Source organism: Triticum dicoccoides, chromosome 7A (assembly GCF_002162155.2).
Source record: "Triticum dicoccoides isolate Atlit2015 ecotype Zavitan chromosome 7A, WEW_v2.0, whole genome shotgun sequence".
NCBI lineage: Eukaryota > Viridiplantae > Streptophyta > Magnoliopsida > Poales > Poaceae > Triticum > Triticum dicoccoides.
Genome location: NC_041392.1, coordinates 433,174,962 through 433,187,384, shown reverse-complemented (window position 1 = coordinate 433,187,384; position 12,423 = coordinate 433,174,962). Strand labels below are relative to the sequence as shown.

The window sequence follows — 12,423 nt, the reverse complement described above, 5'->3', positions numbered from 1 at the left end:
AGAAGTTTTTTAGCTATAAAAATCTGTTTCTTTGACCTCGAAAAAATGAACACAATGTGCCGGTGCTCCAAAATTACATTATGCATAACAACGCAATATATAAAGTTCGACTTAGTATATATCTACTAAGCACGGTATGGCCTGGTGGACTCCCTATGCGTGCAACATAATCCGTAAATTTGTGGGGTTTCCTATGTGATTAAGTAAAATTTGAGCGGTTTTTTAAAATCCTCATGTCCGGGCCACCCAACGACTTCCCTGCTCCCAGCCACTGACAGTTGGGCCACCGCCACATTGACACGCTACATGGGTTGGACGTACGTCTGGATACAAATGGAGGCATCATATTTACACAGTCCGACAAGTTCGAGCACCTATTTTATGTATTTTGTAACTTTAGGCACAAAACTGACTGCGCAGGACAAGTTCTCCAACATATTTAACTTTTTTTTTCAACAAAAGGGGAGGGAAGAGAGCAGAGAGGGTGTGTACAGCTCCCACGCTCCCACTCTCCTTGTCGCGTTCCCCATGCCTGTCCAGGTGCCACACAGATGATCGGGCGCCGACTTCGTCTCGGTGTTGGTGCCCGCTACCTCACCACGGCAGCCGTCCGGCGTGGGGACCTCGCCGGCGCCGCGGAGGCCTTCGCGTCCGCGCCCCGCAAGACCACGGCCGACTACAACCGCCTCCTCGCGGGCTACGCGAGGTCGCCCGGCGCCCGCCTCGCGGACGCGCGCCACCTGTTCGGCCGAATCCCGCACCCTGACGTCGTCTCCTACAACACGCTCCTCTCCTGCCACTTCGCCGGCGGAGACGTCCGCGGCGCCCGGGAGCTCTTCTCCGCGATGCCGGACAGGGACGTCGCGTCCTGGAACACCATGGTGTCCGGGCTGTCCAGGAACGGGGCCGTGGGGGAGGCCAGGGCCTTGTTCCTGGCCATGCCCGCGAGGAACTCCGTCTCCTGGAACGCCATGGTTTCCGGGTTTGCCTCCGCTGGAGACATGGGCATGGCCGAGGAGTGCTTTAGGGACGCGCCCGACAAGGAGGACGCCGTTCTTTGGACAGCCATGGTGTCAGGGTACATGGATGCTGGCGATGTGGACAAGGCAACGGAGTTGTTCCAGGAAATGCCGGTGAGGAACTTGGTCTCATGGAACGCCATGGTTGCGGGCTATGTCAAAAATTCACGCACGGATGATGCTTTGATGGTGTTCAAGACGATAGTCAGGGATGCTGATGTTCGGCCAAACGAGTCGACATTAAGTAGCGTGCTCCTTGGATGCAGCAACCTGTCTGCGCTGGGATTTGGGAGGCAGGTACATCAGTGGTGCATCAAGCTGCCGCTGAGTCGGAGAATAACTGTTGGTACGTCGCTCGTGAGCATGTACTGCAAGTGCGGCGACTTGGAGGGCGCGTGCAAGCTGTTCAGTGAGATGCGTACAAGGGATGTGGTTGCATGGAATGCTATGATTTCAGGCTATGCACAGCATGGCCACGGGCAGGAAGCTATCAACTTGTTTGAAAAGATGAAGGCTCAAGGTGTTAAGCCTAACTGGATTACTTTTGTGGCAGTATTGACTGCTTGTATCCACACTGGATTTTGCGATTTTGGAATACAGTGTTTTGAGACAATGCAGGAAATCTACGGAGTCGAGCCCCGGGCTGATCATTACTCTTGCATGGTGGATCTTCTGTGCCGAGCTGGTTTGCTTGAAAGAGCTGTGTGCTTGCTTCGCTCTATGCCTTTTGAGCCACATCCTTCTGCCTACGGCACTCTATTGGCTGCTTGTAGAGTTTACAAGAACTTGGAGTTTGCTGAGTTTGCTGCTGGAAAGCTGATCCAACAGAACTCACACAACGCAGGCGCCTATGTACAGTTGGCAAATATTTATGCTGCAGCAAATCAGTGGGCCGAGGTCTCCAGAGTAAGGAGGTGGATGAAGGATAATGCAGTTGTCAAAACACCTGGGTATAGCTGGGTTGAGATAAAGGGTGTGGTTCATGAGTTCAGATCAAATGACAGATTACATCCTCAGCTTCGTTTGATTCATGAAAGATTGGACTGGTTGGAAGAGCGGATGAAGGCAATGGGTTATGCTCCAGATCTTGATTTTGTACTGCATGATGTAGACGAAAGTCTTAAGGTGCAGATGCTAATGAGGCACAGTGAGAAGCTCGCTATTGCTTTTGGCCTCATTAGTACTGCACCTGGGTTAACCTTGAGGATATTCAAGAATCTCAGGGTCTGTGGAGATTGCCATAATGCTGCGAAGCTCATCTCCAAGATCGAGGATCGAGAAATCATCCTGAGGGATACAACACGTTTCCATCACTTTAAAGGTGGGCATTGTTCATGTGGGGATTACTGGTGAAGAAAGACAGTAACAAGGTAAATTTAATAGGGATGCAACAGTAGTTGATCCTTAACAAGAGCAAGACATGTGATGCATTGGATCTGTGAAGTAGTCAACATCCTAACATGTGAGAATTTACCATAGTGGTTTCTTAGTGTTGTTGCTTGGACAACATGTTGTGCCCTGTGAGGTTAGGCAAAACTTTAGAACCTATTGCGGCACTTGACACAGAAATTGTTGATTGATGTGGCATGAGTGCAAAATCAAGAAGCAAGGTGTATGGAAGGACTGATGAAGCGCATTTGATTTATAATTCACATCTAGGTATCAGGTAGTTGGAGATGTGTATGCTCCAAGTCCCAGCACTATTCGTACTGCACCAGTAGTTGATTCATGAGTTCAGATCAACTGACAGTTTGCACTTGTCAGCCTTGTTTGATTCATGAAAGATTGGACCAGTTAGAGGAGCACACGACGGCAATGGTTTATGTTGTAGATCTTGATTTTGCGCTGCATGATGTAGATGGATGAGAGTCTTAAAATGCAGATGCTGGCACTGGCGAATCCAGGAAGAAAATGAAGGGTGAGCTCAAAGTTAACACCGGGTAAACTTAACACTTTTTTGAAGTAAAGTGTAAATAAGCTCAAACTTCCCAATATTGCTACTGGAAACATGTACTCCCTCCATCCGGAATTACTTGTCGCATAAATGGACCATTTGAGGGAGTAGTATTTACTGATTTTTTTTAAATATTAAATTTTGAACCAAAACTTGGATCATTTAAGCCAAATAGCCATTATATCCCAATCCTTCTGTCCAAAGAAGCTCAAAATTTTCCAGATTAGTGTAGTGATCTAAACACTCATATATTTATTTACAGCGGGAGTAGTGTTTATTGGATTGTTTTTCAGTTTTTTTCTAAAAATCAAAATTTGAACCAAAACTTTGGCATTGCCAATATAGACAACCAATAGAGATCGAACTGTTGAACGCGCTAAGAAACTGGTGGGTTTTTTTTAGGGCTCACAAAAACCTTATTAAATTGTAGAACTAATATTCATATAAATGCCATCAGGTGCTGAACCAGGCCATGACGGCCAGGTAGTAACGAAATAGAAGAACGAGCTAAACATGAGCTTCTCTATTATTATTCCTACTTCCATGTATGAAGTTGATTGCCACCAAAGCCGCACGGGGGGAGGGGGGAGCAGGAGGGGGAGGGCTGCAGCCCTTGTTGCGTTTGGGATGTGCTGTTGACTAGTAGTAAAATGAAATTTTCCCATTTTCTTGTTTGTATATCCTTATTCTATTTTTTTAATTAAATTTCTACTTTGTAGCTGTCGCACAAGTTGTTATTTATTTGGGCAGGCTTGAGCCCATCCAAGCCCGACCCTCAGATTCAGGTTAACCTTGAGGATTTTTAAGAATACAAGGGTTTGTGAAGATTTCCATGCCGGGTCCAGTTATAGCACCGTCATGGGCTCAGGTTGCAAGAGTGCATCGCCTCGATGCCAAGTTTTCTCACCATGATGTGCGTCGCCAACCTCGCCGAATCATCCTTCTACCATCAGGAACAACTGAAGCCAAGGCACGAACCACCAGCGGATCCGACGACCTCAAAGCACACCACTTACATCTGCGGCCACCACGAGGCCCACCGCCACCAGATCGGAGTCGGACACCCCAAGGCATGTTCAGACTCCAGAGACGAAGTCAAGCTAAAGGTATTCCACCTCTATTTCATGCTCCCCGCGGTCTTTACCCTCCTACTCCTTCATGCACCTTCTCTCAGAGCACTCCACCTCACAAACTATTTTTAGAGTTTGTCTTGAGGTGGTCTGTTTGTGAGGTGATCTCTGTTCCTCCATGTATCTCTTGTACTTTTCTCTTCTTTACCTTTGTTCATTTTGTACATTGGGTATACGGATTTATGGGATGGGAGACTAAATACCTGCATCTGTTTCAGTTGTTAATTGTTAAGTGCCCAATGATTGCTGGTTCAGATAAGAAGCATTGGGAGGATAAGCATTATACATACTGCAGGTTCGCTTCAGGCCTGAAACAATGAACTAAATACCATTTTGAATTTGCATAACAATCTTGCTGCATGTGACAGGCTTGGGGCGGGCTATGCAAATATCCTGGTCATGTTTTTCTCCTCGCATGAGCTTTTATGCCACCGCCATTCCGGTCTGCTCGGTGAAAGCATGGTGTCGTTAGTTTTCAGCTAAATTACACAATGAAATGGAATCAGATGTTGATAGATGTCTTGTACCGATGCAACAGTTATACTGCTATATGTTCTACCTACAGAAGTCAAATTTGACAGAGTTAATCCTTAGAAACCCCATCTTATTATCATGGGCACATATTAATTGAACGATGGTGTTCAAACAATAAAAAAACTAATAACTATTTCTTGACCAGGTGGTATACACAATGTCCAGATATTTTGCCTTGCCATCACATTGTACATTTCCGTACACTTGTGTACATAATCAAGCTAAAGTCATATGGAACAAAGTGGAGTGAGTGTGCCAAGGAGTGGCCAAGCTGAACAGAGGGTGTAGCAGGATGCAACAAGCACTCTAGGTGCTCTTCCAGCTGAGATGCTGCCGCTCATTTGGAAGCTTTCGCAGAAAAGGAACATTTCGGGCAATGAGGAGCTGCAAAATGGGAGATGGATGATTGGGTTGCTTCGCATGTACACGGAAGACGAGATCCATCAGATCCTGGGGCTATGGGAGTAGCTTCAATATGCAAGACTCTGAGGACGCCTTCTCCTGGAAGCTGACAAGCAATGGAGTTTACTCTGACAAGGCCGCTTACGACGCCCAGTTCATTGGCTGAATTAAGCAATCGGAACTGAGCTGGGCGTGGAGGAAAAGAGTGGAAGGAAAGATCAAGTTTTTCATTTGGCTTCTGCTCCAAAACATAAACTGTACCACGGATAGGCTCCTGCTTCGCTGCTCCTTCTCTAAGCAGACTTGACAATTATTCTCTGGAACAAACCCTGAGTGACGCTGGGCACTCCTTTCTTTCTCTGTTTTCTTCTTCCTTTCTTTTATTTTCTTTGCTCCGCTCCCTCCCGGAGCGTCTGTAAGCTGCTTGCAGCTAGTGTGCAGTTTTCCCCCATATGAAATGCAATGGCAGAGCTCCTGCTGACTTCGGTAAAAAAAAGTTGATGTGTCGTGCTAGCTCAAGTAAAAGTTTTCATGCGATTCTTCTACCGGCGTGTTTTTGTCGTGCCAAGGTTAGTTGAAAAACACTAAAGTTTGCAACTCTTTTCTTTTTACCTGGTTTTATTTCTAACGAAAATAGAACTGCAGTATTGCCATGAGTTTCTCGAAAAATACTGTACTACTCACTGTGGCCCTGTTTCAATCGGATGCAACATTTTCATATGATGGAAGTATGAAACAACTTTTGTGCAGTGGTCGAGCAATCGAAAAGAGATGATCTGGTCCAACACCGAAGCATTGCAAATTTAGAGTTATTTTTTGGATATAGGATTCCCATTGCATTTTTACTGGATTTTCATTGGGAGTGTCTAGAGCTCAATCAATTGAGAAAATAACTATTTCTCAATCGTCTCCAGCGGAATACAATAGAAAAACAACAACCAAAAACTAAAGAAAAATAATAATGAATCTCCACATATATAGTCCGCTGGTTATAGCATTGATTGAGCTATAGCTATTTCTCAATTGGAAATAACAAAGATATTTTAATCCATAGGACCTTCATATGGTCCTTCTCGTCAATATCACGTGGAATATATTCCATCCATTAAAAAAGCATCAACAACCAAACTGGCCAAATCCGACCCCATGTATGTCACCGGCGCGACTAGACACACTTGCAGATGGTGCCAAGCGGCTCCTTATTTGTCCTCTCGGACAACCACACTTTCAATATGCCAAACCCTCATGCAAATGCATGCACGTCCATCATATAACATAAATTCATCAATAATTCAACAATTCGAGGATACAAATAAACAGCAATTTAACAATCCATTACTTGCCAAAATAAAGTTATACCAATTCATACATAGATATGGGGTACATCAATGAATCAAACGCCTTCATTATTGCGCTCGTTGATCATTTTCTTCATGCCGATCAACCATTTTCTTCATGTCCCGCGACATAATCCCCAACTCCATTTGTCTCGCAAGCCTCAACCTCCCTCTCTCGAGGTCAATTCCTTGCAATGTCGCCTTCTTTTTTAGCTTCCATTTTACATATTTCTCTTGCTTCTTCCTAGACTGATCCCTAGATTGATCAAATGGTATGTGCAACAAATGAATCAGCCAATGCAAATGGCATATGGGGCAAAAAAATGTGTCGGGTCTTCGGGCATATGGTTGAACAACATGTGGGCATGCCCGGTGCCGGCCTTGCCCGGTGTTTTCCACTGCCTTTGGAGTTGTGACGAGTCGTACACCGTCTCCTCGGCGGTGGCATCTTCCGGAAAGCTATGGATGCCCGACCACTGGAGGACGGAACAGAGTTGGGTTTGTTGACGAGTTCTTTGCCGCAGCCACGGCAAACGGATTGGTCGCGGTTGCCATACGAAACGCGCCCAAGCCCATCTCCTCGGCGGAGATCTCCATACCGGCCCTCTCTGCAGCTACCTTCCCCATCGCTTCACACTCGCATTGCTTCCTACAGCGCTGCCTCCAGGCAACGTTCTCCACCTTGCAACTAATGACCACTCTCGGGAGCCCAGGGATTGCATTGAGGCATCATCCATGCCAACGGAGACGAACAAGGTACCCGACGACGACATCTATGACGGCGAATGAAGGTGGCGACACTTCGGGGATAAGGGTGGAGGAGGGCGGCGGTGTGGACACGGAAAATGGAGGACATGTGAGGAAGGAATGTGGTCAATTTGATGGGCCTGGTCAATTTATGTTAGAACAGGGTTGTGCTGTGTGTGTAGTTATCATATTGTATAGGGGCTTCTTTGCTTATTTCCCTTCATGTATATGTGCTGGACTGTTGGCCCGATGGAATATAGGCTCACTTCATAACATGGTATAAGAGCTAGGGTTAGGTTCCCCAGCCGCCGCCGCCGCCTCTGGTCGCCGCCGCCGGCCGCCGCTCCTCTCTTCATCGAGCCTCTCCCCTCTTCTTCCTGGTAGCTGCTGCCGCCTGCTGGTCCAGGCCGCTGCTGCCGCTGTCCTTCCCGGCCGGCGCCGCCGCCTCAACGTGCTGTTGCTGCTCTTCAACGAGCTGTTGCTGCTGCTGCTCCTCTTCTCTGCTGCTGCTACTGCTCTTCTTCAACGAGCTACTGCTGCTGCTCTTCAAAGTGCGGCTGCTGCTGCTCTTCTCCTCCTGGTCTGCTGCTGCCATCAAGTTGTGCCTCTTGCTGCTGCTGGTCTTCAACGAGCTGCTGTTGCTGCTCTGCCGCAATGGCGCCCTCCACCACCACCGGTGCTGTCCCAGTCCCACGATGTCCTGTTATCTTCAACAGACAGAACTACAGGGACTGGGTGCAGCACATGAAGCTGCACATGAGGGGCCAGCTGGTCTGGGAGCACCTCTCTGGTGCTCTGCCTTGTCCCCTGCTGCCCACTCCTCCAGCTGAGTTGGCCTTCCCTGTTGATGCCGATGAAACCAAGCAACGTGAGATGCTAGATGCTTTTGAAGAGGCCACTGAAGAGTATCAGAATCAACTCCACTTATACAAGCAATGGACAAATGATGATGCTCGAGCCTCTTCTATCTTGGTGAACAGCATGGATGTTGATCTCACCATGGATGTGGTGGCCCTTACCACTGCATATCAGATGTGGGAGCACCTTCGCCATCGCTATGAGTCTACAGGGGATGCCATGTATCTCTCTGTTGTTCGTCAAGAGCAACAACTACAACAGGGAGATGCTACTGTGGATGATTTCTACAAGGAGATGTCGGCGGTGTGGCGCCAATTGGACTCTCTGGGAGCTGATGTTTGTCGCAGATGTCAGTGTTGTGTGCGGCAACAAGCTAAGCTGGAGGTTCGTCGCCTCTACGACTTCCTCACTCGCCTCCGGCCGGAGTTCGAGCAGAGTCGTGCTCAGCTATTGGCACGCCATCCTCGGCTCTCTACTCTGGAGGCCCTTGCTGAGGTGCGATCTGAGGAGGTGCGCCTACGGAGCACGGGCTTATTGCCATCCTTTTCAGCAGTCCTGGCTGCCCGCGTTCCACCACCGCTGCCTGGTGTGCCCTCTTCTACACAGGTGGCAGCAACCTCCACTAGTGCTTTCTGCAACTACTGCAAGCAGGATGGTCACATGATCACGGAGTGCATCAAGAGGAGGAAACAGGGTCGCCGTGGTGGCCGTCCTCAAAAGGACTCGGGAGGCTCCTCTAATTCTCGTGAGGGCTCCCTTGAGAAGGTTCACCAGGAGATGCTCACCTTGCTGCGCCGCCTTACTGCTTCTGCACCATCCTCAGGTTCTGCTGGTTCTGCTGGTCAGACGTCTGGTCCACCACCGCACTCTTCGTCAGGTACATCTTTGCCCTGGATTCTTGATTCTGGGGCCTCCTTCCACATGACACCACACAGAGATCATCTTTGTGCTGTCAATTCCGTGCCTTCTCCTCTTACAGTTCAGACTGCAGATGGCACTTCTCTTTCTGTTGCCGCAAGAGGGACTCTTTCCACGTCTTCTTTTCATGTCCCTGCCGTTTCTCATGTTCCTAAACTGACTATGCAACTTCTATCTGCTGGTCAACTTACTGACTTGGGTTGTCGTGTTATTCTGGATTCTGACTCTTGTTGTGTTCAGGATCGTCGTACGGGGACTCTGGTTGGGATCGGTCCTCGGCGCCATGACTCTCAGCGCCTTTGGGAGCTCGATTGGCTGCGCCTTCCTTCCGCTGCGTCCTCTAGCCAGTCGGACATCACCACCCCTTTTGCTTCAGATGCCACCTCCACCACATCCTTCGCTCAGTGGCATCATCGATTGGGTCACATTTGTGGCTCCCGCTTGTCTTCTTTGGTTAGGAGTGGTGTTCTAGGGTCTGTATCTGGTGATAGTTCACTAACTTGTATGGGTTGTAAGCTTGGCAAGCAGATACAACTTCCATATCCCTCTAGTAATTCTGTTTCTCAACGACCTTTTGAACTTGTTCACTCTGATGTATGGGGTCCTGCCCCCTTTGTTTCGAAAGGGGGTCACAAATATTATATAATTTTCATTGATGATTTTTCTTGCCATACTTGGATCTACTTTATGTCATCTCGTAGTCAAGTGCTTCAAATTTACAAGTCGTTTGCTACCATGGTTCGCACTCAGTATGATTCCTCTGTTCGAGTTTTTCGTGCTGATTCGGCTGGCGAGTACTTATCTCGTGCGCTTCGTGGTTTCCTTGCTGAACAGGGTACCCTTCCTCAGTATTCCTGTCCTGGTGCACACGCTCAAAATGGGGTGGCTGAACGCAAACATCGTCACGTCCTTGAGACTCCTCGGGCTCTTCTTTTATCTTCTGCTGTTCCCCCGCACTTTTGGGCTGAGGCTGTCTCTACCGCTGTTTATCTCATTAATATCCAGCCTTCTGTTGCTCTTCAAGGAGGGATACCAGTTGATCATCTAGGTGATGGTCCAGCTGATTATAGTGGTCTACGCCTGTTTGGTTGTGCCTGTTTTGTTCTTCTTCACCCTCATGAACGCACCAAATTGACTGCTCAATCTGTTGAATGTGTTTTCCTTGGCTACAGTTTGGAGCACAAAGGTTACCGTTGCTGGGACCCTATTGCTCGAAGACTGAGAATCTCCAAAGATGTCACTTTTGATGAGTCTCGCTCCTTCTACCCTCGTCATTCTTCTACTGCCACAACCGAGTCGTTAGTCGAGCCTCTCTCTTTTTTGACTCTACCTGATTCTTCACCTTTATCGTCACCTGGTAGGTCCACTCCTAGCCTTTCACCTGTGTCTGCTCATGAGCTTCAGCTTACACAGGATGAGGTTTCTATTCCTGACTCTCCTACTCGGGTTGAGCCATCCACTCTCTCTCCTTTTCCTTTTACCTACTCCCGTCGTGCTCAACACCCTTCTCCCTCTGATGCGCCACCTTCCACTTCCCCTCTCTCTCCGCTTCCTTTTGTCTACTCCCGTCGTGCTCGGCACCCTTCTCCCTCGGATGCGCCCACTTCCACTTCCACTCCTTCCCTGTTGGGTCCCATTCCTTCAGAACCACCTACCCCTCCTGCTCCTCGGTATAATCTGCGTGATCGCCACACTCTCCAGCCTCCTGCGTACTATGTTGCTGCTGCTACCACTCTTGTTGAGCCGTCTACGTATCGTGAGGCTGCTGCTCATTCTGAATGGCAGCATGCTATGGCAGAGGAAATTCATGCTCTTGAGCGCACAGGCACTTGGGACCTTGTACCCCTGCCTACAGGCATTAGACCCATCACTTGCAAATGGGTCTACAAGGTTAAGACACATTCAGATGGTTCTCTCGTGCGCTATAAAGCTCGTCTTGTTGCGCGTGGCTTCCAGCAGGAGTATGGTCGTGACTATGATGAGACTTTTGCTCCTGTTGCTCACATGACCACTGTTCGCACTCTTTTGGCTGTTGCTGCTGTTCGGCAGTGGTCCATCTCTCAATTAGATGTCAAGAATGCCTTCTTGAATGGTGAGCTGCGGGAAGTGGTCTATATGCAGCCGCCTCCTGGCTATACTGTCTGATGGCACTGTCTGTCGCCTTCGGCGCGCTCTTTACGGGCTGAAACAAGCTCCTCGTACCTGGTTTGAGCGTTTCTCCGCCGTCATCACAAGGATCGGGTTCTCTTCTAGTGTTCATGATCCTGCTCTGTTTATTCACACTTCTCCTCGCGGTCGCACCCTTTTACTACTCTGTGTTGATGACATGATTATCACAGGGGCTGACCACCAATTCATTGATTTTGTGAAGAAACGTCTACATGAGCAATCTTGATGACTGATTTGGGTTCTCTTCGCTACTTTCTTGGACTTGAGATCATTTCTTCCCCTGAGGGTATTTATCTCTCTCAAGAGAAGTACATCCAAGATCTTCTCACTCGTGCCTGCCTCACTGATCAGCGCACGGTTGACACTCCTATGGAGTTTGGTCTCCATCTTCGTCCTGGTGAGGGTGAACCCCTTGCAGATCCCACACGCTACCGCCATCTTGTTGGGAGCCTTGTCTATCTAGGCATCACTCGTCCTGACATTTCTTATGCTGTGCACATTCTAAGTCAGTTTGTCTCTGCTCCCACTCAACTTCACTACAGTCACCTTCTTCGTGTTCTTCGTTACCTTCGTGGTACCGTGACTCGTCGCTTATTCTTCCCTCACTCCAGCTCTGTTCAGCTTCAGGCCTACTGTGATGCTACCTGGGCCAGCGATCCCACTGATCGCCGCTCTCTCTGCCTATTGTGTTTTTCTTGGCTCCTCCCTGATTGCCTGGAAGACCAAGAAGCAGAATGCTGTATCTCGCTCCAGTGCTGAGGCTGAGCTGCGAGCTATGGCGTCCGTGACTGCAGAAATTACTTGGCTACGATGGCTTCTTCAGGATTTTGGTGTTTCCACTGCTACACCGACCCCTCTGCTCTCCGACAGCACTGGGGCACTCAGCATTGCCCGTGATCCTGTTAAGCATGAGCTCACCAAGCACATCGGTGTTGATGCCTCCTACACTCGTTCTCAGGTGCAAGACAGAATTGTGGCCCCTCAGTATGTGCCCTCGGAGCTTCAGCTTGCTGATTTTCTGACGAAAGCTCAGACACGGTCCCAACACAGCTTTTTCCTGTCCAAACTCGGTGTCCAAGATCCCCCTTGAGTTTGAGGGGGGGTGTTAGAACAGAGTTGTGCTGTGTGTGTAGTTATCATATTGTATAGGGGCTTCTTTGCTTATTTCCCTTCATGTATATGTGCTGGCCTGTTGACCCGATGGAATATAGGCTCACTTCATAACAATTTAGAGTTGATTTGGGATGGGTCTGGCTTGTCGAGTCCGACGTGGCGGACACGTCCGGACATCCCCATATTAGCCACATACGGGCTAGGTATGGGGGGTCCGATCAGCCTGTCCGTTCTTTTTCTTT

The 12,423-nt window shown here is 48.6% G+C and overlaps 4 protein-coding genes across 5 annotated transcripts in view; 3 read left to right on the top strand and 1 right to left on the bottom strand.

Moving 5' to 3' along the window:
- The first annotated feature begins 527 nt into the window (after positions 1-527).
- Positions 528-2,671, top strand: LOC119328612 (pentatricopeptide repeat-containing protein At4g16835, mitochondrial-like). Its single transcript, XM_037601596.1, has one exon. It carries the CDS (start codon positions 552-554, stop codon positions 2,370-2,372), a length of 1,821 nt encoding a protein of 606 aa, XP_037457493.1. The 5' UTR covers positions 528-551; the 3' UTR covers positions 2,373-2,671.
- Positions 2,672-2,803: 132 nt separating this feature from the next.
- On the top strand, positions 2,804-5,520 carry LOC119328615. The gene is made up of 4 exons (XM_037601600.1): positions 2,804-2,937; positions 3,693-4,079; positions 4,322-4,398; positions 4,472-5,520. The coding sequence occupies exons 2-4, from the start codon at positions 3,864-3,866 to the stop codon at positions 4,584-4,586; spliced, it is 408 nt and encodes a 135-aa protein (XP_037457497.1). The 5' UTR covers positions 2,804-2,937; positions 3,693-3,863; the 3' UTR covers positions 4,587-5,520.
- Positions 4,294-12,423, bottom strand: part of LOC119328614 (Werner Syndrome-like exonuclease) — a 12,858-nt gene continuing 4,728 nt past the window's right edge. Inside the window, exon 2 of one of the 2 annotated variants that reach the window (XM_037601599.1) lies at positions 4,294-4,547. The gene's annotated coding sequence lies outside the window, so the exon portion shown is untranslated. Of the gene's footprint in view, positions 4,548-6,279; positions 6,633-12,423 lie in introns of those variants that run through there. The other variant, XM_037601598.1, reaches the window with a different exon arrangement.
- LOC119328613 lies at positions 7,664-9,558 on the top strand. Its single transcript, XM_037601597.1, has 2 exons — positions 7,664-8,858; positions 9,140-9,558. Exons 1-2 carry the CDS (start codon positions 7,778-7,780, stop codon positions 9,184-9,186), a joined length of 1,128 nt encoding a protein of 375 aa, XP_037457494.1. The 5' UTR covers positions 7,664-7,777; the 3' UTR covers positions 9,187-9,558.